This window comes from Bos taurus, chromosome 2 (genome assembly GCF_002263795.3).
Source record: "Bos taurus isolate L1 Dominette 01449 registration number 42190680 breed Hereford chromosome 2, ARS-UCD2.0, whole genome shotgun sequence".
Taxonomy (NCBI): Eukaryota; Metazoa; Chordata; class Mammalia; order Artiodactyla; family Bovidae; genus Bos; species Bos taurus.
Window position 1 is genome coordinate 106,519,391 of NC_037329.1, and position 23,775 is coordinate 106,543,165.

The 23,775-nt window shown below is 39.9% G+C and overlaps 2 protein-coding genes across 9 annotated transcripts in view; one reads left to right on the forward strand and one right to left on the reverse strand.

Moving 5' to 3' along the window:
* USP37 (ubiquitin specific peptidase 37) overlaps window positions 1–13,449 on the reverse strand; it is an 85,494-nt gene extending 72,045 nt beyond the window's left edge. For 2 of the 8 annotated variants that reach the window (XM_024999419.2, XM_010802319.4), the window contains exons 1-4: window positions 13,285–13,449; window positions 8,041–8,181; window positions 3,635–3,858; window positions 264–435 (exon numbers count right to left, since the gene is read on the reverse strand). In XM_024999419.2, coding sequence (XP_024855187.1) covers window positions 264–435; window positions 3,635–3,790 — 328 coding nt within the window. In that variant the 5' untranslated portion in view covers window positions 3,791–3,858; window positions 8,041–8,181; window positions 13,285–13,449. The other 6 variants (XM_010802321.4, XM_010802318.4, XM_024999413.2 and 3 more) reach the window with 5 other exon arrangements.
* A 482-nt stretch (window positions 13,450–13,931) lies between these two features.
* The window catches only part of CNOT9 (CCR4-NOT transcription complex subunit 9), a 33,206-nt gene continuing 23,362 nt past the window's right edge, over window positions 13,932–23,775 (forward strand). Inside the window, 1 exon segment of the mRNA NM_001101167.2 lies at window positions 13,932–14,071. Within this exon segment, the coding sequence (NP_001094637.1) occupies window positions 14,048–14,071 (24 nt within the window). The 5' untranslated portion in view covers window positions 13,932–14,047.

Sequence of the window (23,775 nt, forward strand, 5' to 3'; positions counted from 1 at the left end):
ACTTCACTTTCACTTTTCATTTTCATGCATTGGAGAAGGAAATGGCAACCCACTCCAGTGTTCTTGCCTGGAGAGTCCCAGGGACGTGGGAACCTGGTGGGCTGCCGACTATGGGGTCACACAGAGTCAGACACGACTGAAGTGACTTAGCAGCAGTATTGTGTTGAAATTTTTGCATCAATATTCAAGAGGGATACTGGCCTACAATCTAGTAATATTTTTTATAACTGCTAATGTTAGACCCTCGGATGATTAGTGCTTACCTGCATTAAGCCTGTTTTGATGGACTGCATCTAGAAACAACCTCATTTCCTCTGCATCCTTACTTGGTACTTTATCAATTGACAAGAAGCTGTTATCTTGTAGAGTTAACATTAAGCGGCTTTGCTTTGCTCCACTGGGTCGAAGCACCACATTTTTAATGTTATGACTTAGCTGATCAACACAAAAGGAAGAGTACCATTAAAAATGAATTATAATGAAGCATAATAAGTTGTATAATGAACACTAAAGTTTATACGTTCTAAGATACATTTCTTACTCTTTCCCATATTAGTTTTTTTTTTCTTAACCCAATCAAAAAGAGTTTCCATTTCTTGATACATTTAAATCAAAGACTTCACTTCTAGGAGAGGCAAACACTATTAAAATTTTACAGAGTAATCCTAACACTCTTGACTTTTTTGGTAGAAACTGCATATTTTCAGGTATAGTTACAAAAACAAAGAAGTTAATTTTCTAAGCCTTGATGGTAATACCATCACCAGTTTAGAAAGTCATATTGGATTAGAGGCTTTTTTTCTTTTTAAACAAAAGCTTATAAAATATCTAGGAAGTGGTTTATGTAGTTGCAATGAAAAAGGATATTCTGATCCAAACTATAATCCTGAAAAGAATTCTATTTCTCAAAAACACATCAACATAAACCTTTACCTACATTAGAACATCTTTTTTTTTTTTTTTTTAAACTATCTAAGCAGGCTCACTTAACTTTCAATCACAAAGCTCATAAGTTCCCTGGAACTCTCTTAGCTTGCTTCTCCCACTCCCCAGAACTGGTTCAGTACTTCTCTTATACTCTTCCAGACTCTGGATATATGCTATTAAGTGATAACTTTTATTTTTTCTTGAATGAAAATTTTCCAAAACTAAATCAATAAATCTTGAACTTTATCTTAATAATTCTCACAACCAGTCATCCTTATTTTCTAACATTCTCCCTCAGCAGGCATATACAGAGGTTTCTAAAGTTGCCTTTTGCTGAAGACATACCCTCTGAACAGCATAAAGAAAGAAGTAAAAGCATCTCACAATTTTTAAAATTAGGGATAATTGACCTTGTGACATTACTTTGTCAACAAAGGTCCGTCTAGTCAAGGCTATAGTTTTTCTAGTGGTCATATATGGATGTGAGAGTTGGACTATAAAGAAAGCTGAGGGCAGAAGAATTGATGCTTCTGAACTGTGGTGTTGGAGAACACTCTTGAGAGTCCCTTGGACTCCAAGGAGATCCAACCAGTCCATCCTAAAGGAGATCAGTCCTGGGTGTTCACTGGAAGGACTGATGTTGAAGCTGAAACTCCAATACTTTGGCCACCTGATGCGAAGAACTGACTCATTTGAACAGACCCTGATGCTGGGAAAGATTGAAGGCAGGAGGAGAAGGGGACCACAGAGGATGAGATGGCTGGATGGCATCACCAATACAATGGACATGAATCTGGGTAAACTCCAGGAGTTGGTGATTGACAGGGAGGCCTGGCGTGCTGCGGTTCATGGGGTCACAAAGAGTCGGACACAACTGAGCGACTGAACTAAACTGAACGGATCTTACAACAATTTTTAGATAAAGATGAAAAAACAATTTACCAGACTTAATTTATATTTCAAATTTAAATGACAGGTTTTAGACTCAAGCAGGTCTTTCCCTCACCTCCCAAATCTAATGAGTTAAATCTTGAAATCTCTTGAAATCTGTATTTTCTTCCTTTTGCTTCTTTCACTGTCTTATCCTTTGCTCTATGTAGCTCTTAGCCTCTACTACTGCCATTCACTATCCACTGTGCATTTACTTTAAAATAATTTTCTGGTTTCCTGAATGTTGATTCACACTAGCATGTGTCTGTACATTATAGAAATCATCTTCACCTTAACTTCACTGTGTCTAGCAAATTCTTATCTATCCTTTAAATCCTCAGAGCACAAAACACTTCCTTCTTTATGTTACATCAGTATCTCTGAGGTATCTTTACAGATGAGAATGCATTTGGTTACTCTTAAGTTTGAGAGGAAAAGTGCCTCACTCAGCTCTGTATTCTTAGCCCAGTACCCATCACAGTAAGCTACAGGTGGTTAACAAATGAATGGTGAATGCAAAACTGATCTAGAACTGAGATGAAAAGTTTAATCACAGGTAGACTCATCATGCTTCTCAAGATCTATGTTTGCTTAAGTATTTAAATATTTACTGAGTGCTAATTTGAGTTGAGGACTGAAAGACTGAATCTCTGTTTTAAAAAAAATCTTTCATTGAGATGGTCATATGTATATGAATGTGGTAGAAACTATTGTTTCTATTACCCATGTCACCACCTACAATCTATTTAAAAATACTTTTGATACATAAAATCATAACCAATTTATTTTCAATAGTTTAAAAGCAAAAATTAATAGAAACTTTACTTCAGCTCAAGTTCTCAAGCATAAAGTTTTATAAATTAGTCTTCAAAAGAGTACTTTAGAATATTACACTTTTATATAATCTAATTAACAAATATAGCATTTTTAAGTGTAGAAAATGTAAGGCGTTAAATTCAACTCATATCAACAGAAGTAATTCTTGGCTGTACAAGACAGAATTGAAAACAAAATTATTTTTTACAGTGATAAAATAACGAGGTCCTTCAAAAGTTAACAGAAGAGGGACTTCCCTGGTAGTCCAAAGGTTAAGAATCTGCCTTATAATGCAGGGGACTCGGGTTTGATCCCTGGTCAGGGAACTATGATCCCACATGCCGCAAAGCAAACTAAGTCTGCACACCAAAACTAAAGAATCTCTGCACTGCAACAAAAGACCCTGCATGATGCAATGAAGATCTTGTGCTGCAATTAAGACCCAATGCTGCCAAATAAACAAATAATTTTTTTAAAAAAGTTAACAGAAGCAAACGGCTATAAGAATGACCCTGAATATCATCCTTGAATGGTCCATACCACAACCTTTGGCAGGATTAATTAGGAAGACGAAATTAAAAAGACACTAATGAATCCTATTAAAAGCTAATACTAAATAGTGATGAATTTATCACATATGTTGGTTGCCGGGGGGTGGGGACATAACTACATAACTGAAGTTATCCTAATGTGGTTTTAAAAATAGCTTAGATAGTATCCAGACTCAGTTTCTCCCAGCTTCCTGTTCCCACCAGTTTCTTTTCAACAATGGTGACTACTTCCTACTCTTTATTATACACCATCAACAGTTCTGCTGAATAATTTTTAACAGTATTAGTGACCTGAAAATTAAACAAATAGTAATCTAGTAGGGGTACTATGATACTTAGTGTGGCAGAGAATAGCTGTTCACTAAAGGATGTGATTTGAAGGTCTATTCCAAATCAAAATTTGGTAATACCTGAAATATCCTTGGAATCCCTCCAGTATTGTAGTGAACTACTAGGCTGACTTTATTCTCTTTTTCCACAACTTCAAAGGATCCTTCTTTCCATTTTGTAATCCCAGTCTGCATACTTCGAATTCTGATAGGGCCATGTATCTTCAGAGGAGACATATTTTCTTTAAAAATAAATTGCTTCTAGCCAAATTAAAAAGAAAAAATACACCTTCACCTGACAGAGTCTAAGGAAGAAAAATAAAATAAAATAATAAGTTACAACTTACTAGTGATTAAAACAAGAGTTTGAAAGAGAACATTTAATGAATCATCATATGTCTTTTCCTCCATTTTCAATAAACTACCTTTTATTAAATATCCTCAAAGGCTCTGATTAGCTGGATAGCACTGGTAAGAAGAACAAATGAAGGAGTCACTCATGTTCAGTGACTGAATTTACCCACCTTATATTTTTTCTGTACATGCTCTCTCCTTAGCCATGTACCTGAGTCCATTTAGTGTCTAAATTTTGCATTTTGCAGCATTACCAACCATGACAATCAGGAATACTAAAGATCCCATTCTCAATTTGAGTGCCCATGGCAATATGGCCAACTTTTACCTTCCTTCATGATTTCAAATATAAGTAAAAAAAAAAATTCAGTCAGCTGATTCCATTCTTTAGAATTGAGTTCCTATTGAAACATCAAATTGTATCACCTAAGCATATCCACATGTATAAAACATATTATATGAATAAATAATTGTGAGAATAATCAAATTAATTTAACCTCAACAACTACATTATTTGAGAAAACCATTTATTCTCTAGGGAAAACTAACCAAAAAACCCCTCTCCCTAAGATCCACCTACCATTTATGTTTAACTCTACCATTCCTGGAAAGAATTTTTACCAATTTTATCTTCCACAAATATTCAAATTTCCCAAGTGAACTTCTGATACTTATAGATATGACAGAATGTCTATGACTCTTAAAACTAGCTTAACAGATGTCAGCAAGTAAATACAATTAAACAGCAGAAAATGATTATCAAATAGTGTGTGATACACATATACGCGATCAAATAAAATTGAAGCAAAATTTACACTACAGCCTTCAATCTCTAGAAACATGGCCTCTAATACAGATTCTTGTTTATAATTTAATAAGTTAAAAACCATTAAACTTTGCCTCTGCCTAAACAACTCAACTAGAAAAGCTAAAAACAGTAATATATGTACAAAGGAAAAACATACTAGATCTAGGTATCAGGAGCCAGCTCTGTCACTTACTAACTTTTAACTTACCTTTCCTCACCACTAGTTTTCTCAGTTGTAAAATAGCAATGCTACAGTGTTGCAGAATTAAATGAAATATTGCTAAAACTCATTAGGCACTCAATAGACAGCAGCTTCAATATGAATGAAATTAGTGTCCACTTTCTGAATTTATTCCTTGTCTGCAACACGTCTTTCTCCAAAGATCGCAGACAAGTAACTTGTTAACAACGGTCACCAACTCACTGTCTATAGAGGCTAAACAGGTGACACAAACGATTTAGACAGGCAAAATATGAACACTTCTATTCAAATCTAGCCAGTTTTGCCATGAACCCAGCATTACCAGATCATCTAATTCTTCAAGAAAATGAAATCAAATTTTTATGTCAAACTGCCCATTTTAAATTCTGGACAATGAATTCAAAATTTCAAATCAAACAAAACCCACTCTAGAGGTTAAGATATAGACTGGAGAACCCTAGTTCAAGGCCCCTAGGTGCTATATATCAAACAACTAGGAATAAATTTAAAGAGAGATAATGAAAACACTTTGAATTGTTTAAGGTGTTTTACATTGTAAGTCCTCTAGTATTATTCAGTGATTGAACTTTTTGAGTGCCTAATTGTGGCCAGATTTATATACTCTAATTAGCTGGGTGTATGAATCCATCAGAGTAATAGAGGCCACTATTGTTCACAGACCTGTTTGTTAATGTGACATTTTGTTCCAACTAGTAACTACAAAATCAGCAATGTGTTTGTAATGCCCTTTTTTTTTTTTACAATTAATAATTTAATGCTTTACTGCTTGGATATAGCCTTGAGATTTTTTCCACTCTGTCTCATAGCACTGCCAAGAATATGTGATCCCTCTCCTACTCCAGTTGTCCATGCCAGAAACATGAGTTATCTTTAACACCTCTCTTTATGATTATTAGTATTGGACTGGAAATGCAAGGTAAAGTTGTCAATTTAACCTCTATATACCTTCCAGACATCTTCATAATGAACTTCAGATCAACTCACATCACTATCCACAAAATCATTCAACAGCTCCCCATGAGGGATGCAGTCCATCGGGTCACAAAGAGTTGGACATGACTGAGCAACTGAGCACAACACAGTACATGCCCTCACAATAAAATCTGACATAAACACCCTTCATGATTCAAGCCCTGCTTACCTCTCTAACCCCAATAAACTCCAAATTCAGCCACCTAAACTATTTATAATTTTCCTTAAAAAGGCATATATTCTCATGCCACTATACCTTTGCACACTGGTCTACATCTGGAGGATTTTTTACCTACTCTCCCCATCCTCCCCTTTTAAATTCTCCTGGCTATAAAATCAAAACTCAATTTAGATATTATCTTCTCTAAGAAGCCCTTTCTAGCTATCTTTCAACTATTCTCTCATCCCATATACACACGGAGAGCATTTAATGCTTTGCTCTTCTGCTGTACCGTGCATTTACCTCTAGTAGAGCATTCATCACATTGTATTATAAACTATCTATTTACCTCTTTGTCTCTCTCTTCTATGTGGGATAAAAGACAGGCCCAACTGTCCTAGACTTATCAGTTGGGGTATGATGGATGTTGAGAAGCTCACCCCAGTGCTCCCTACAGAGAGCCGCCAAATGAAAATGGAAAACTCTGTTATTTGAAGACAGGGAATATGTTCTTTATCTTTGCATCCCTACTAGGACAGTGTCTGGCACATAAGAAACCACGTCATTATTCAAGAATAATAAATCAGCACAATCAATTTTATCATTTTACAGTTAAAATATATAGCAGCAGATACTAGAACCATAAATCCCTTTTATATGGCCAGTATAGGATTAAATTTATTAAGCTCTTTATGGGAGCATCCTTCTGTACTGTATATCTCATTCTTTGAAAACTACTTCCAGGCTTTTTCTATGTGCATCTGAATTTCTCCTAAATGCAAAGCTGTCCACATATCAATGAGAAAAACAAGAATATGCAGTTAGAGAATGATTAAAACAAAAAACATTAGCAAACTTGTCTAAACTGGGATTCACATAATCTACTGCTCAATGAAGAAACTATACTTTAAGAGACTTATCAAATTATCTCATCTTTTCTTATACATTTAGGATGTCAAATTATAAGGGAATAGTTAAAACCCCATTGTCTCAGTGTTTTCCTTACAGACCAAAAAGTAAATAAAGGACACTGACCTTGAATTCCTCCAACAAAAACATGTTTTTAAAAATTAGATTATTTAACAAGATTTGGAGATAAAGATTTCAAAGTTCAATAAAGCATGTAAGAAAAAACTTTATTGGTTACTTTTGTTTCCCTCTATAATTCTCTCTACATGTAATACATGATTTCTCTAAATGTAATTCTCAAATATTCTGATGATGAGTTTTGGTTAAGTGTATAAAATTTTACTTCAGATATTGAACATTTTCTTTTTTTTTTTTTCAGATATTGAACATTTTCTTAACCATTTCTACTAGTAATCTCTTTCTTCTAAGAGAAAAACCTAAAAGGTACAAGACATAAAATTGGCAGAATCAATACAATTTTTTCTTAACGTCTCTCTCAATCCAGTCCATTGTCTGCTCTTGCACTAAATGAGTTAACTGCATTTACTTTTGTACACTGATCATATTATCAGTTTGCCCTATTTGGTTAAGAGAAAAAAACACTAAGTTTCCCTTCAAGTATCTAGCATGATCCAGTAACAGTTCAACTTTCTATGAACCTAACAAAGACAAGGTTTCATTAAACTCTGTAATGCTAATTCACTGTCAAAGTGATATTAGGAAGACAAAGTACAAGAAAAACCAATTATTCTTTAGGTATATCCAAAGAGATTTGCTTTTCCCTAAATTTCTTCATCATTTTTGAAATCACTCTTCAATTCTGAGCCATCTGTGAAAGCTCAATAACATTGGCAAAAATGTTTTTATACCCTTTACAGTTATTTAAATGCTCTTATTTCAGGTACTGCTTTGAAAATATTCTTATGCAGAGGGTATTCTGTGGTTTAAGAAAGCATGCAAAAACACAAAAATTACTGCTACAAAATAGAAGAAAATGGTCAGTTCTTGCTAGTTAGCATACTCTTGGAAACATATATATCCAAAATAAAAACATTACTTACTTTTCAGAGACTTTTACTGAAAAACCCTATGTAATAACAGTTCACCTTTATTCTGATCCTTGTGCCAAAGGCAATGCACTCTTCTTGGGGAACTACTCATATTCTGCAGCTATGCCAGTTCTCCAGGTGCCATCAACTCAGCTAAAGGAAATATAAGTGTGCCTTTTAAAAAAAAAATCTCATTTACAAAATTACAATTTTCAAAAAGTGCTCATTTACACAACGAAGATTAACCTTCTATTTAAAACTCACAAACTACTAAAAACATTTAAAGTATAATGCTCAAGATACACTTGTACACATACCCCTCACCCCGCCCACACACACAAACTCAACAACTTTAGGAATATATCTGCTGTGCAAAATGAGGGACTCCCAGAGCCTGCACCTATTTGGTTTATGTTATTCCTGTTACATTTTGAAACTAAAAAGGCAGTATTTCTTTTGTTAACTTTACAAACATTGTTACGTATCATGGTTTTAAATCTTAAAACACCACTTCCAAAAGATGTTGATACAAATTTCAAAAGGTGGGTAAACTTGGTTTTTACTTTTCTTTTAAAACTAAATTTATGGGCTTGTTTCTCAAATTTAGGCCTCTTAAAAGCCTCAACTTTCCCTGAAGTTCTTTACCCAAACTTTTCTCACTATCTTATTAACTGTTACAACATCAACTCTAAACTCCTTTGTTCACTTGGTAAAAAAATCATTTATTGAGTTACTCCAATTTGATGGCACTATGGTAGGGACACAAATGTGAACATGACACAGTCCAAGTCCTCTTTAAGAGATTTCCCAGACTTTCCTGCATTTGTCTTTCCACTGTCATTTAGGCAAAAAAAAAAAAAAAAAAAAATCTCTGCATCAGATTTAGCCTTGTTCTTATTTATTTCAAACAGTCATTCATCACTACCACCCTAATTCAGAAACACATCACTTTGCTAATCCTTCCCACCTAATATTTATTACGCAACATTTACTAAGCACAGTATGAAGCACCACACATGCAATATTTCATAATCCTTACAATAATCCTGAAGAACAGGGATTATTAATATCACTAATTTACAAATGAGGAAACTGAGGCTTAGATTAGGTAATTTATCCATGGTTACTTAAGAGTCAGTAAGAGACATACCAGAACTCATGTTTTTAACTGCTACCATACTACATCCTCAAAGGTTTGTAACAACCACTTTCCAGTCTTCATTCTCTCAAGATTTTTCTATCCAACAAATCCTTTATCCTATAATAACCTTTTCTAAGGACTTTTAAAAAATCTCTTACCAACTCAGGTGGTGCTAGTGGTAAAAAACCCACCTGCCAATGCAGGGGACGTGGGTTTGATCCCTGTGTTGGGAAGATCCCCTGGAGGAGGAAATGGCAACCCACTCTGGCATCCTTGCCTGGAAAATCCTATGGACAGAGGAGCCTGGCAGGCTACAGTCCATGGGGTGGCAAAGAGTCAGACACGACTGAATTGACTTAGCACACCAACTAAATCGTGCACAAGTTCTCTCAACTTTCTCTCTCAAGGGGAAGGGGGAGATGGAGGGGACCTGTCTTATTTTCTTTTTTACTCCAACAAAACAACAGGTACTTAGTAAATCCTAAAATACTTGCTACTGAGGCTAATTCCCCTCCCAAACATTAAAAAAATTTTTTAATCTTATTGTGGTAAGAATATTTAACATGAGATCTACCCTCTTAACATTTAAGTGTACAATACAGCATTGTTAACTATAGGTACAATGTTGTACAGCTTATCTTTAGAACTTATTCGTCTTGCTTAATTGAAACATTCTCCCAAACATTTTAACAGCTCATCACTACCTATCAAATCCAAATGCTTCTGTGTTTGGCACTCCTATTTTTAATTTTCTATTTTTCTACACAAATTTTGTTCTACACACTGCTGCTGCTGCTGCTGCTGCTGCTGCTAAGTCGCTTCAGTCGTGTCCAACTCTGTGCAACCCCATAGACGGCAGCCCACCAGGCTCCCCCGTCCCTGGGATTCTCCAGGCAAGAATACTGGAGTGGGTTGCCATTTTCCTTCTCCAGTGCATGAAGGTGAAAAGTGAAAGCGAAGTTGCTCAGTCGTGTCCGACTCTTAGCGACCCCATTGACTGCAGCCCACCAGCTTCTCCGTCCATGGGATTTTCCAGGCAAGAGTACTGGAGTGGGGTGCCATTGCCTTCTCCGATTCTACACACACAACTTATTAAATTTTGGTATTCTCTTCCATAACCACCACCAGCCACTTACTTAAACATGAAATTTTCCTTTATGTATTTTTGGAAACTTCTTTACTGGTCTCGCAGTTTAACCTGTTGTTAAAATATGTAAATCACTGCTTTGATTTCTAAGGGCTTTCTTTCCTAAAATGAGCCATAAAACTAATGCACAAAGAGAGAAAATTGTGTGGTAGCTGAAAATAAAGAGAGAAGCTGACCTTAATGAAATTTTTCTTCAATTCAAAGAATCTAAAACCTGAATGATTCTATGATCTAGGAACAGGTAATATTGCCCAAAGAGGTAAACTTTGTCTTTTTGCATCTTTTGTCTGTGGAGTGAAAAAAGGTGCTTGTCATCAGATGACAAAAATATCAGTAAGCTGGTGTTTCCCAAAGACATGATGGTTCTTCTAGCAAGCTCCAATTTACTTATTCATTTCAACAAATTCTTGAGAAATAGAAATGAAATAATTTCTAAACCATATTCTAGAAGATAGACTTTAAATAATCACACAAGTAAATATATAATTAAAAGTACTGAATATGGTATAAAGTTCAGGGCATCGTGAGAAATTATCACAGGGTACCTAATTTAGGATTGGGTAGGGGGATACACAGAGAAGGCAATGGCACCCCACTCCAGTACTCTTGCCTGGAAAATCCCATGGATGGAGGAGCCTGGTAGGCTGCAGTCCATGGGGTCTCGAAGAGTCCGACACGACTGAGCAACTTCACTTTCACTTTTCACTTTCATGCACTGGAGAAGGAAATGGCAACCCACTCCAGTGTTCTTGCCTGGAGAATCCCAGGGACGGGAGAGCCTGGTGGGCTGCCGTCTATGGGGTCGCACAGAGTTGGACATGACTGAATCGACTTAGCAGCAGCAGGGGGATACAGGTTGGAAGTACCACTTCAGATGAAAATTGAGAGATAGTCATTCTGGAACAGTCCATAACCACACATGCAAAGGTTCTGTGGTGGGAAATAACTTGGTGTAACTAAGCAAATGAAAAGCATTGTGGTTGGAGTTTAGTGAGCGAGATGAAGTGGGAAAGAATCAGGTTATGCGGAATCTTACACACCGTAGTAAACATTTTGAATTTTACCCTAATGTAATAAATATTTAGTCATGGGAAATCCACTGAAGGTTTTTAAGCAGACAAATGACATGTTACTGCTAAATGGAAAAGTGATGTGTTTTGTTTGGGTTTGGGAAGGACAGTGACAGAAGCAAGAATGAAAGAAATTAGAACCAGACAGGACAGTATTGAAGTGATTCAGCTTATAACAACAATTACAATAATAGTTAATACTCACTGGCTATTTATTTTATGTAATGTGCTTACCATGGTTATTTCATTTAATCCTTTTAGCAGTCCAACAAGGTGATCATTCCCATTTTACAAATGAGAATATAAGGAACATTAAGTCCAGGTGAAAAAGTGTTGTGGCTTGAATTACAAAAGTGATAATGAAAATGTACAGAAATAGATCCAAGACACATAATGGAAATACAATAAATAGAATCTGAAGAGGGTACAGATACATGGGATGACGAGAAGTCAAGAATGGTTTTCAAGGTTCTAGACTACGTAAATGGAAATACCACTTAATAAAATGGGATACTGGAAGATAACACATTTAGGTATGGAGAGGAGACTGGTTTCAGGTTTGTTCTTTTGAAACTCCTAAGGAAAAAAAAATCAAATTAAGATGTCCAGCAGTTAGCTATTTAGACTTTGAGCTGAAAACAGAGGAAACACACTGGAAATAAAACTTCTCAAGTCATCTATTGTTGTTAAGTCACTAAGTCTGTGTCCAGCTCTTTGCGATTCCATGGACTGCAGCACACCGGGCTTCCCTGTCCTTCACCATCAACATACAGGTAGAATCTAAAGCTTAGGGTGGAAGGGAACAGTAAAAGGAGAACAAGACTGCACCCAGATATCCCTTTTATTCCATCAAACATCTCTCACTATGATCATCGATTACTTTGATGTCAACAGGCTTTTCAGTCCTCATTTATCTTTCAACAGAATTCAATATTATTGACAACTTCTTTCACCTTTTCTGCAAAACTTGTACTCCTCTATCAGGTACTAAACACCAAGAATCTCTCAGCGCTCCGTCCTAGGTCCCTTTCCTTTTTAGCAATGCACTCTCCTCAGGCAATTTCATCCACATCCATGGCTTCAATTACTATCAACATGGCAGATGATGTCTATATATATATATATGTATATATATATACACACACACACACACACATATTTATCTATGCACCCAGCTTACAACTAAGCTCCAACCCCAGTATAATCCAATTGCCTACTTGACATCCTCTGTTCAGACAGCTCTTCCAGTTAGAGGCATGTCAGACACTGCCACCCCCAAGAGGCATTTACACAGAGCCTAAATTTTGAAAGGATTACAAAACCACCCACAGACCAACTTTCTAGACAGAGGATTTTGTCATCAATTATTATTTCCTCTCACAGATCATGACCTAAAATAGGTAAACGTGACAACCTGATTTGATGGCTAGAGATGGGGAACAACCAAAGGCACGAAAAAACTATATAATCCATGCCTTAGAGTGAAAGATGACTAGGAGAGAGGTGAAGAATAGCCAAGAAAGTGAAACAGTATCATATCCCAAGGCCCGATAGACAAGCGGCAACGGAAGTCACCTGAAGAGATAGCAGGCCTCGCTAAGGTGCGAATGACGGACAACGACAGCCCCCAGCAAAGAGGGGCCAGGTTCGGGTCACGGGGGGAGCGAGTGACAGTAAAGACCCGGTCAAAGGAGAGGAAAAGCCTGGGGGAACACCCAAGTGGAGTACCTGTGCGGCGACAGACGGCGTCGAGGGAATGGGGGCGGGCTGAACCGCAGCCGGTGAACTCCAGAAGAGTGAACGCCGAGTGGGCGGACCGCACGGGGCGAGAAGTGAGGGGGGGGGGGCAGGGTAAAACGGCTCCGTTGAGACGCTCGCCGGGCCCGCCTTACCTGTACCTGCGAGTCGGAGCTTTGGACAGGCCTGCCGGAAGCACGGAGTCCGCGTGGAGGGGGAGGAGCTGGGGGTCACGAAGGAAGGGATACCGGGTACGGAGAGGGGCCGCTCACTCCCCCAGTTAGGGAGAGCGGCTGATGGCGGGAACTGTGACCACACGCAAACACGCACGCACGCACGCACACCCGACGCGACCAGGAGAAGCGCGTGCGCGCAAGCCTGGAAACTCCGCCCCCTCTACGCCCTCTCCCCGCCCCAGTACCGGGCGAAATCACGCCGAGGTAGCCCCGCCCCTGCCCTGATCATAGTACGCACGCGCACTTTCTACTTCACGCACTTTTTCGCTTTCCTACCATTTCCCTCCTACAGAGTTGGGCATGCGCACTAGTTGTCCTCCAGGACTGCCTGGTTTTTCCCGCCCTTCACTGGCCTCCGGAGGAAGGTCAGAGTTCACGCCCCTCTCTGGAGATACCTGCTCCAAGCCGGGGATGGGGGAGACTAGCAGGAGGCGGGTGTCCTTCTGGTCCTGAAACTTATGGGACAAAACAGCCCCGAGGATTGTTAACTCCAGAAGCTGGGGGGGGGCGGGAAGAGGTTGTGTGGGCGGGGTCAGAGGTGAAAGGTCAGAGGGCTGCGGAGGGGGCGGAGCGAGCCGGAGGCGGATGGCGGCTGCGGCGTGTCATCATCTTCGGCGGCTGAGGTGCTGAAGCTGGGACGCGGCTTGGCGCGTCCGGCAGTGGGAGGAGAGCGGCGTCCGCTCCCAACATGCACAGTCTGGCGACGGCTGCGGTAAGTGACTGGGCCCCCGGCCTGGGCCCCAAACCTCTTCTCAGCCCCGCGTTTCGGCCTTCTGTCCTAACTCCCTGTGGCAGGCTGAGAGTCCTCCAGCCCTCAACCTGCGAGCACCCGGCCCCGCTCCTCGCTGAGCTTGGCTGTGACAGAGCCGGCCCCCACTCTCCCCGCCGGCCGGCTCTCGCGGCCTCTGGCTCCGTGTAGCGCGTACTTTTCCGGCCCCGGGGCCTGGTCGCGCCGCTGGACCGCCTCCCTTGCGGCCCAGAGGGGCCATTCATTGATTCATTGCTCTACCAACAGTTTTAGGCCGCCGTTTGCGTGCTTGGCGTTGGCGGGGGCGAGGGGACTTCCGAGGTGCATCTGACCCTCCCTGCCTAGCCACATCGCGGCGGGGAGGAAATGGCTTCTAGCTCAAACCACTTGCTTTACAAAGATACAAAATCCGAAACCTAAACAACTGACTAGTTAGGATGTCTGACTTACGGTTCTCTGCGTTTAAAACCTTTTTTCATACGTCTCGTTTTACCAGCGTGATTTTTGACCAAGAAAAACAGTGTAAACTCCTAATAACCATCCACTGTGGCTCAGAGGGTAGAGTCTGCCTGCAATGCGGGAGACCTGGGTTCGATCCCTGGGTCGGGAAGATCCCCTGGAGAAGGAGATGACAACCCACTCCAGTATTCTTGCCTGGAAAATCCCATGGACGGAGGAGCCTGGGCAGGCTACAGTCCGTGGGGTCGCACAGTGGCGGACACGACTGAGCGACAAACACGCACACAACCTAGCTAAAGTAATCCTGCGGTTTCCCGTTTTGTTGAGGTAAAACCCAAACACTTTGCATTGCCTACAAGGCCCTCCCTGAGCATTAATGTTCCTTACCCCTGTTTTCAGTCTCGTCTTGTATCACATTGCTTTGCAGGCTCCAGCTACAACTGGCCGCCGTTCCATCTTTTCTGCTTAAGCTTTTCCCAAGTTTTGATTCATTTACTTGTTTCTTATTTGTCCCCCTTTTGAGGTCAGGGACAGGGATCATGTAGATAGATCCTGTTTACATGATTACTTCAGTGCCAGGACAGTTCCTGGCACCAAGTAAGAGCTCAAATATTTTTGCTGAATGCCAGGGTATTGATAAAGGCGGTGACCACTGAGAGCAAATAGCCGTGATGGGCAGACAGTATCATGTGATTTGAGCATACTCTTCTGAATGCTCATCCAACTTTTTTCAGTTGCATCAAGGCGAAGTGGCTTAGAGAGAATAATATACTGAAGTTGCATTACCAGGTAAAATGACATAAATCCTCAATAGAGGACAAAAGTTAAATTTAAAGTTTAAAAGTGAGTTGGGTGTGACTAGGTTACAGACAGCTTTGTCATTTCCAGGGTTAGTGGCATCTCTGCCTCCTGGCACCTTCTTTCTAAAATGTTTGAAACTTCACGGGGTGAGATACTTTTTATATAATCTCTTTAACTAGGTGACTGCAGTTTCTCCAGCTTTTTTGTTTCTTCCACATTCTACATGTAATATGACAGTAAAGAATCTGCCTGCAGTGCAGGAGACCTGGGTTTGATCCCTGGGTCAGACCCCTTGTAGAAGGAAATGGTTACCCGTTCCAGTATTCTTGCCTGGATAATTCCATGAACAGAGGGATTACAAAGAGTTGGACAGGACCTAGTGACTAACATGAGAAGAAGCCAGTCAGAAAATGAGGTTGCTGCTGGTTGGAGGGGACAGTTTAAACAAAGAATTCTAAGGTTGGCTTGTCTATGTCTCAGAATGTCTCTACCTATTCAACTTTTCTTTGCAGTTGCTCCCTAATACATCTTTGAAACAGCCATTAGAGCTCTGGTTCATTACTTAAAATATTCAATGCATGTTTCTTCAATTAGATTTACAGTGAATTACCTTTATTAGGAAATTGAACTTTTGGTGTTTTTTTCACCCATTTTTCTGTTTGGACTACACAAAAGCTCTAAGTTCATTTGTACCATTTATTCGCTGGAATATTTGGTTAATGAAGAGACTGAAGCAAAAAAAGGTTGAGCCACCCCTTTCCCAATCCTTAGTGCCTTCCTTTAGGCTAAACTGACTGTATTGTTCTCATCTGGGTAAAGGGACACTGATGGTGTATCAGTTCAGTTCAGTCGCTCAGTCATGTCTGACTCTGCGACCCCATGGACTGCCGCACACCAGGTCTCACTGTCCATCATCAACTCCTGAGCTTACTCAAACTCATGTCCATTGAGTCGGTGATGCCATCCAGCCATCTCATCCTCTGATGGTGTATATTCCTCACTAAAAATTGTGTCAATAAGACATGCAACAGTGCCTGCAATAATCTAAACTGCTTGAGAAGATGCTTACTTTTTGTCTAATGATGATAATTTGTATTTGTGTATACCTTTATTTCTTTTTTAAATTGCAAATAAATAATGACTTCATCTAGGGAGACAGTAGTATCAAAGGAGAATGTGATCATATATGAATGCAGGTATGTTATTCACTGGAGGAATTGAGATCATTTGGGATATCTTAAATTTTGACTCTTTTTAGTATTTTATTATGCCAATAATTTCAAGTAGATCGGACTCTTTTCATTCTTTACAGAATACTTCGTCCTAACGTCTTCATTATTGCCATCACAGAATATAGTTACATTCTCAAATCTAACAAAAACAGAAGTACCACACAGGATTGTATTAAATAAGAATAAGAAAGTGCTAAGTGGTGGACTGGGTTCATTCACTGATTAAATGACTTACTCCCAGAATTCAGCCTTCGGACTCTAATTCTTGCATCAGCAAAGTAGCAAATCACTTACTATGGACCTTGAAGTTTTCTTCAGCTTAATAGAACCACAAATTTTCACATATACCATGGATTTTCTGTAACGAATGTTATGCTAGTGATCTAAAACAGCCAAAGGTAAGCCTTTAGGAGATGCACTGTATATGCTTTTTTAAAATTTTCCAGTGGCAGTTCTAACATCCTTAAACCCTTGTTTTTCCCTCACTATGTAACTAGCAGCTGCATCAGTTATTTCATATCTCTGTTGAAGCAGTGCTGGACTCCCAGATACCCTCCTCTTTGGCAAGTAAAAAGAACATTATGCACTCTGAAGTATCTAATTTAGACACTATCTCCTTCTTTGTCTCCGGTTGAAGTTTTAAGCAAGTTGACCAAATTTTCTTTGTTTATTCACTTCCATTTTTATTTTATTTTATTTTTTTAATAAGTATTTTTTTTTTTTAATTTATTTATTTATTTGGCTGCTCTGGGTCTTAGTTGTAGCATGTGGGATCTAGCTCCCTGACCAGGGATCGAACCTGGGCCCCCTGCACTGGGAGCTCAGAGTCTTAGCCACTGGACCACCAGGGAAGTCCCATCACTTCCATTTTTAAAAAGTTATTTTGAAGAACGTTCTGGCCCTTCTTTTATGAAGATAAAAATATTAAGCTAATTTGATATTTCCCTTCGGCGCTGTTAAGAAAGTGAGTTTTCTTACTGTATCATCATTATATAAGACACCGAAAGCCATGTGTTGAGCCTTCTCCAGACTTTGGAAAATAATCTCTATTTCAGTCAGGATACAGTCTAGAATACAAAATTCTATTTTGTATTCACAATGGCACCCCACTCCAGTACTCTTGCCTGGAAAATCCCATGGATGGAGGAGCCTGGTAGGCTGCAGTCCATGGGGTCACGAAGAGTCAGACATGACTGAGCGACTTCACTTTCACTTTTCACTTTCATGCATTGGAGAAGGAAATGGCAACCCACTCCAGTGTTCTTGCCTGGAGAATCCCAGGGACGGGGGAGCCTGGTGGGCTGCCGTCTATGGGGTCGCACAGAGTCGGACACGACTGAAGCGACTTAGCAGCAGCAGCAACAGGGACTGGCACTTAGTATGTTCAGTAAATATTGCCTCCTATTAAAAGTTCCTAGAAAAGTCAAACCTAGTCTATGGAGGGTTGAATGTGGGGTTAACTGAAAGAAGTATAGAGAATTTGGGGGGATAATGGAGTGCCCAGTAATGTATCTTGATTGTAGTGGTGGTCACTCCGGTATATAGATATCTCAAAATTCATTGACATGTATACTTAAATGAGTACATGTAAAAGTTTTATTGTATGCAAATTATGGCTCAATAAAATTGTTTGGTAGCCATTTAGTCTCTCACTTTTAACTAAAGAAAGAAAGTTCTGAGATTTTAGAAGCAACTAAAACTTAATTATTTAATATAGTTCTCTCATCTAACCAGTGAATATTGAGGCTCAGAAAAGTAAATGATTTATTCTAGGTCGCACAATTGTAGAAATGGCAAAACCGTTTTGAAACCACTTCTAGCTCCCAATCTAGTGTGCATTCCAGTTAGGTACTTGTGTTGTTACTTGCTAATTGAGGTCTTTCTGATTTTTTTTTTTTTTTTTAATTTTTTTGGCCACACACAAGGCTCAATCCAACCAACAATTGAACCTGGGCCCCCTGTAGTGGAAGTGCGGAGTCCTCTAACTACTGGACCACCAGGGAAGTCCCAGGGTCTTTCCTATTCTTAAACCTGATAAACAGTTTCTTAATCTTAGGTCTGTTAATGGATTACAGGTAGACTCTATGAATTCCCTGGAATTATTTGTAAATTTTAGGGTAAATGTAAATTACATGCAAGACAGTTTACAGTTGTTTATTTTTCTGAGGAAATGATCTAGAAATTTCATTTGATTCAGAAATTGCTAACCTCTGCTCATGTGGTAGTGTTCTGCTGTTAGTGTGTTTAAGTTAGGTAGTTTCCAAAAGATGAAAGTCGCTCAGTGGTGTCCAACTCTTTGTGTTCCCATGGACTGTAGCCTGCCAGGCTCCCATATCCATGGAATTCTCCAGGCAAGAATACTGGAGTGGGTAACCATTCCCTTCTCCAGGGAATCTTCCCAACCCAGGGATCGAACCTGGGTCTCCTGCATTGCAGGCAGATTCTTTACCATCTGAGCCACCAGGGAAGCCTCAGTTTCCAAAAGGTAAATTAGATGAATTTGCTTCTTTGTCACTGGATGGTATGTGCAAGTAGATTGAGTTTGTATCAGCCACAGCCTCAGAGGTATATTAGTAAATTATAAATTAGAATTGTAGCAACTGAACTAAGAATCTTTAGAGGTGATCTTTAAATAGAGAACTGGAAGAGGGCAGAAATCTGCCCACTGTTTACTCATAGTTCCATCAGCTGTAAAATGAGGGTGATACCATGATGGTGATCATTCAGTGAAACCATGTTTTAAAAAGTACAATTCAGGGCTTTCCTCATGGTTCACTGGTAAAGAATCCGCCTGCCAATGCAGGAGACCCAGGTTTGATAACTGATCCAGGAGTATCTCACATGCCAAGGAGCAGCTAGGCCCACAGCTAGTGTGCCACAACTGTTGAGCCTGTGCCCTAGAGCCCAGGTACCACAAGTCCTGAGCCCACACGCTGAAACTACTGAAACCCAAGTGCCCTAGACATTGTGTTCTGAAACAGAAGCCACAGCAATGAGAAGCCCCCGCCCTATAAATAGAGAAAGCTCACGAGCAGCCAACATAGACCCGGCACAGGCTAAGTACATAAATTAATTAAAAAAATAAATAAAAGTACAATACAGTTACCCTCTCTTTCCTCATCTACCCTACCTTCTCTTTTACATCCCATTCCCTTTTAGGAAGTCATCAATTTTCAGATTCTAGTATTTTTGTGAAAGGTGTACCTAAATAGTCTTTGGACTTCAGAAGAAGAGGCAGATGCATCGGGCTTTTAGTTAATATGGCCATCAAGATCAAGTGAGGACTTCCCTGGTGGCACAGTGGATGGGAATCTGCCTGCCAGTGCAAGGGAAACTGGTTTGATCCCTGGTCCTGAAGGATTCCACATGCTGTGAAGGGACTGAGCCTGTGAGCCACAGCTACCAAGCCCGCATACTACAGCTACTGAAGCCCACACACCTAGAGCTCCATAGCAAGAGAAGCCACTGCAAAGAGAAGCCTGCCCACTGCAACAAAGAGTAGCCCCTACTCACTATAACTAGGGGAAGCCCTTCAAAGCAACATAGACCCAGTGCAGCCAAAAATAAATAAAATTAAAGATCTAGTGAGATGCTAGAGTTGTGCCTTGGGGTTTTATTCAGGGATGATGTACAAAGTATTTTATCAATTGTCCAGTAATATAAATTAATATGGAAATCAGTGCATAGTTCAAAATGTAAAAAGTAGGGAATGCCCTGGCAGTCCAGTGATTGGAAACCAGCAGTTTCACTTCCAGGTCCTAGATTCAATCCCTGGTCAGAGAACTAAAGATCCTGCAAGCCTCAGGGTCAAAAAAAAAAGGGTTGTAATATTTTTATTCTCCAAAAACCTAAATTTCCTTGTTTGTTACAAAATTATTTGTTGATATATTGGTAGAAGTAGGGAAGTGTGTGGGTGGGTGTTGGTGGCTAGCACTAGCTAAATTATGCCCATCTGAGCCTTGATTTGATATAGGGAATTATGTCAAACTATTTAATTGACCCTTCCCATTACAATGATGGTTATTAAGTACCTCAGATCTCATTAAGAAGAAAATTTCTCAATTTTGATATTGGGATCAATGATATTGGGTGCTGGTTGTTTATCAGATTCTGCTGAACTAACAACAGTAGTATTTTCATTTTTGTTTGCGGTTTTTATGTATTCCCTGTTTCTATTGTCACAGGGTCACAGGAAATAGTGTTTTTGGAGAGTTGTCTTTAGATTAGACCTGATCTTTAAGGAAGTAAGAAGCAGCATTCGCAAAGCAGTTAAGAGTATGGACTTTGCTGCCCGACCACCTGAATTCAAATCCTGAGCTTTGCCACTTAACCTTTAAGTAACTTCTCAGTTTCTTCATCTAAAAAAATGACTGTGATAATAAACATTTATTTAAGAAAGTGCCTAATAGAGTAAGCGCTATGTATGTGAACTCCTACTTTTAAAAAATAACTGTATTCATCCCATAACAAATAGGTATTCAGTGGGTTTAAACTAACTTCTGCTATTAAATCTGGGGCAGAATTCACCAGGGGTGATGAAAAGGAAAGTCCCTACCTCAGCTACTTTCTGGTACCAAACTGCCCTCACTGCCTCCTTCTCCTTGTTAGAGTGGGTGCAGAACTCCTCTCTAAGCTTGTACCTGAGGGCCACATTACTACCCACCTGACCTCCCAAGTCCTTCTAGAACTAACCCCCAAAAAAGATGTCCTTTTCGTCATAGGGCACTGGAATGCAAAAGTAGGAAAGCAAGAGACACCTGGAGTAACGGGCAGATTTGACCTTGGAGTACAGAATGAAGCAGGGCCAAGGCTAACAGTTTGGCCAAGAGAACGCACTGGTCATAGCAAACACCCTCTTCCAACAACACAAGAGAAGACTCTACACATGGTCAATAACGAAATCAGATTGCAGCCAAAGACGAAGAAGCTCTATACAGTCAGCAAAAACAAGACCTGGAGCTGACTGTGGCATAGATCATGAATTCCTTATTGCAAAATTCAGGCTTAAATTGAAGAAAGTAGGGAAAACCACTAGACCATTCAGGTATGACCTAAATCAAATCCCTTATGATTATACAGTGGAAGTGAGAAATAGATTCAAGGGATTAGATCTGATAGAGTGCCTGAAGAACTATGGACAGAGGTTCGTAACACTGTACAGGAGGCAGTGATCAAGACCACCCTCAAGAAAAAGAAATGGAAAAAGGCAAAATGGTTGTCTGAGGAGACCTTATAAATAGCTGAGGCAAGAAGAGAAGTACAAGGAAAAGGAGAAAAGGAAAGATATAAGCATCTGAATGCAGAGTTCCAAAGAATAGCAAGGAGAGATAAGAAAGCCTTCCTTGGTGATCAGTGCAAAGAAATAAAGGAAAACAATAGAATGAGAAAGACTAGAGATTTCTTCAAGAAAAGTAGAGATACCAAGGGAACATTTCATGGAAAGTTGGGCACAATAAAGGACAGAAATGGTATGGACCTAACAGAAGCAGGGATATTAAGAGGTGGTAAGAATACACAGAAGAACTATTAAAAAAAGATCTTCATGATCCAGATAACCACAGTGGTGTGATCACTCACCTAGAGCCAGACATCCTGGAATGCAAAGTCAGGTGGGCCTTGGAAAGCATCACTACGAACAAAGCTAGTGGACGTGACAGAATTCCAGTTGAGCTATTTCAAATCCTAAATGATGATGCTGTCAAAGTGCTGCACTCAATATGCCAGCAAATTTGGAAAACTCAGCAGTGGCCACAGGACTGGAAAAGGTCAGTTTTCATATTCCAGTCCCGAAAAAGGGCAATTACAAAGAATGTTCAAACTACCCCACAATTGTACTCATCTCACATTCTAGCAAAGTAATACTCAAAATTCTCCAAGCCAGGCTTCAACAGTATGTGAACCGTGTGTGAGCTTCCAGATGTTCAAGCTGGATTTAGAAAAGACAGAGGAACCAGAGATCAAATTGCCAACATCTGCTGGATCATAGATAAAGCAGTAGAGTTCCAGAAAAACATCTACTGCTTTATTGATTACGCCAAAGCCTTTGACTGTGTGGATTACAACAAACTGGAAAATTCTTCAAGAGATGGGACTACCAGACCACCTGACCTGCCTCCTGAGAAATCTATATGCAGGCCAAGAAGCAACAGTTAGAACCAGACATGGAACAACAGACTGATTCCAAATTGGGAAAGGAGTACGTCAAGACTGCATATTGTCACCCTGCTTATCTAACTTATGTGCAGAGTACATCATGCGAAACGCCGGGCTGGATGAAGCACAAGCTGGAATGAAGATTGCTGGGAGAAATATCAATAATCTCAGATATGCATATGACCCCACCCTTATGGTAGAAAGTGAAGAGGAACTTAAAGAGCCTCTTGATGATAGTGACAAAAGAGAGTGAAAAAGCTGGCTTAAAACTCAACATTCAGAAAACGAAGTTCATGGCATCCAGTCCCATCACTTCATGGCAAATAGATGGGGAAACAATGGAAACAGTGACAGACTTTATTTCGGGGGGAGCTCCAAAATCACTGCAGATGGTGACTGCAGCCATGAAATTAAGACACTTGCTCCTCGGAAGAAAAGCTATGACCAACCTAGAGAGCATATTATAAAGCAGAGACATAACTTTGCCAACAAAGGTCCATCTAGTCAAATCTATGGTTTTTCCAGTAGTTATGTATGGATGTGAGAGCTGGCCTGTGAAGAAAGCTGAGCACTGAAGAATTGATGCTTTTGAACTGTGGTGTTGGAGGGGACTCTTGAGAGTCCCTTGGACTGCAAGGAGATCCAACCCGTCCATCCTAAAGGAAATCAATCCTGAATATTCATTGGAAGGACTGTTGCTGAAGCTGAAACTCTAATACTTTGGCCACCTGATGCGAAGAACTGACTCATTGGAAAGACTCTGATGCTGGGAGAAATTGAATGCAGGAGGAGAAGGGGATGACAGAGGATGAGATGGTTGGATGACATCACCGACTCAGTGGACATGAGTTTGAGCAAGCCCTGGGAATTGGTGATGTCCAGGGAAGCCTGGTGTGCTGCAGTCCATGGGGTCACAAAGAGTTGGACATGACTGAGCAACTGAACTGACTGACCTCCCTAGCTCTCTTAGAACCAGAGTCTCATAGAGGCTAAAATTTCCACGAGTAGTTTCAAAAGGTGGAG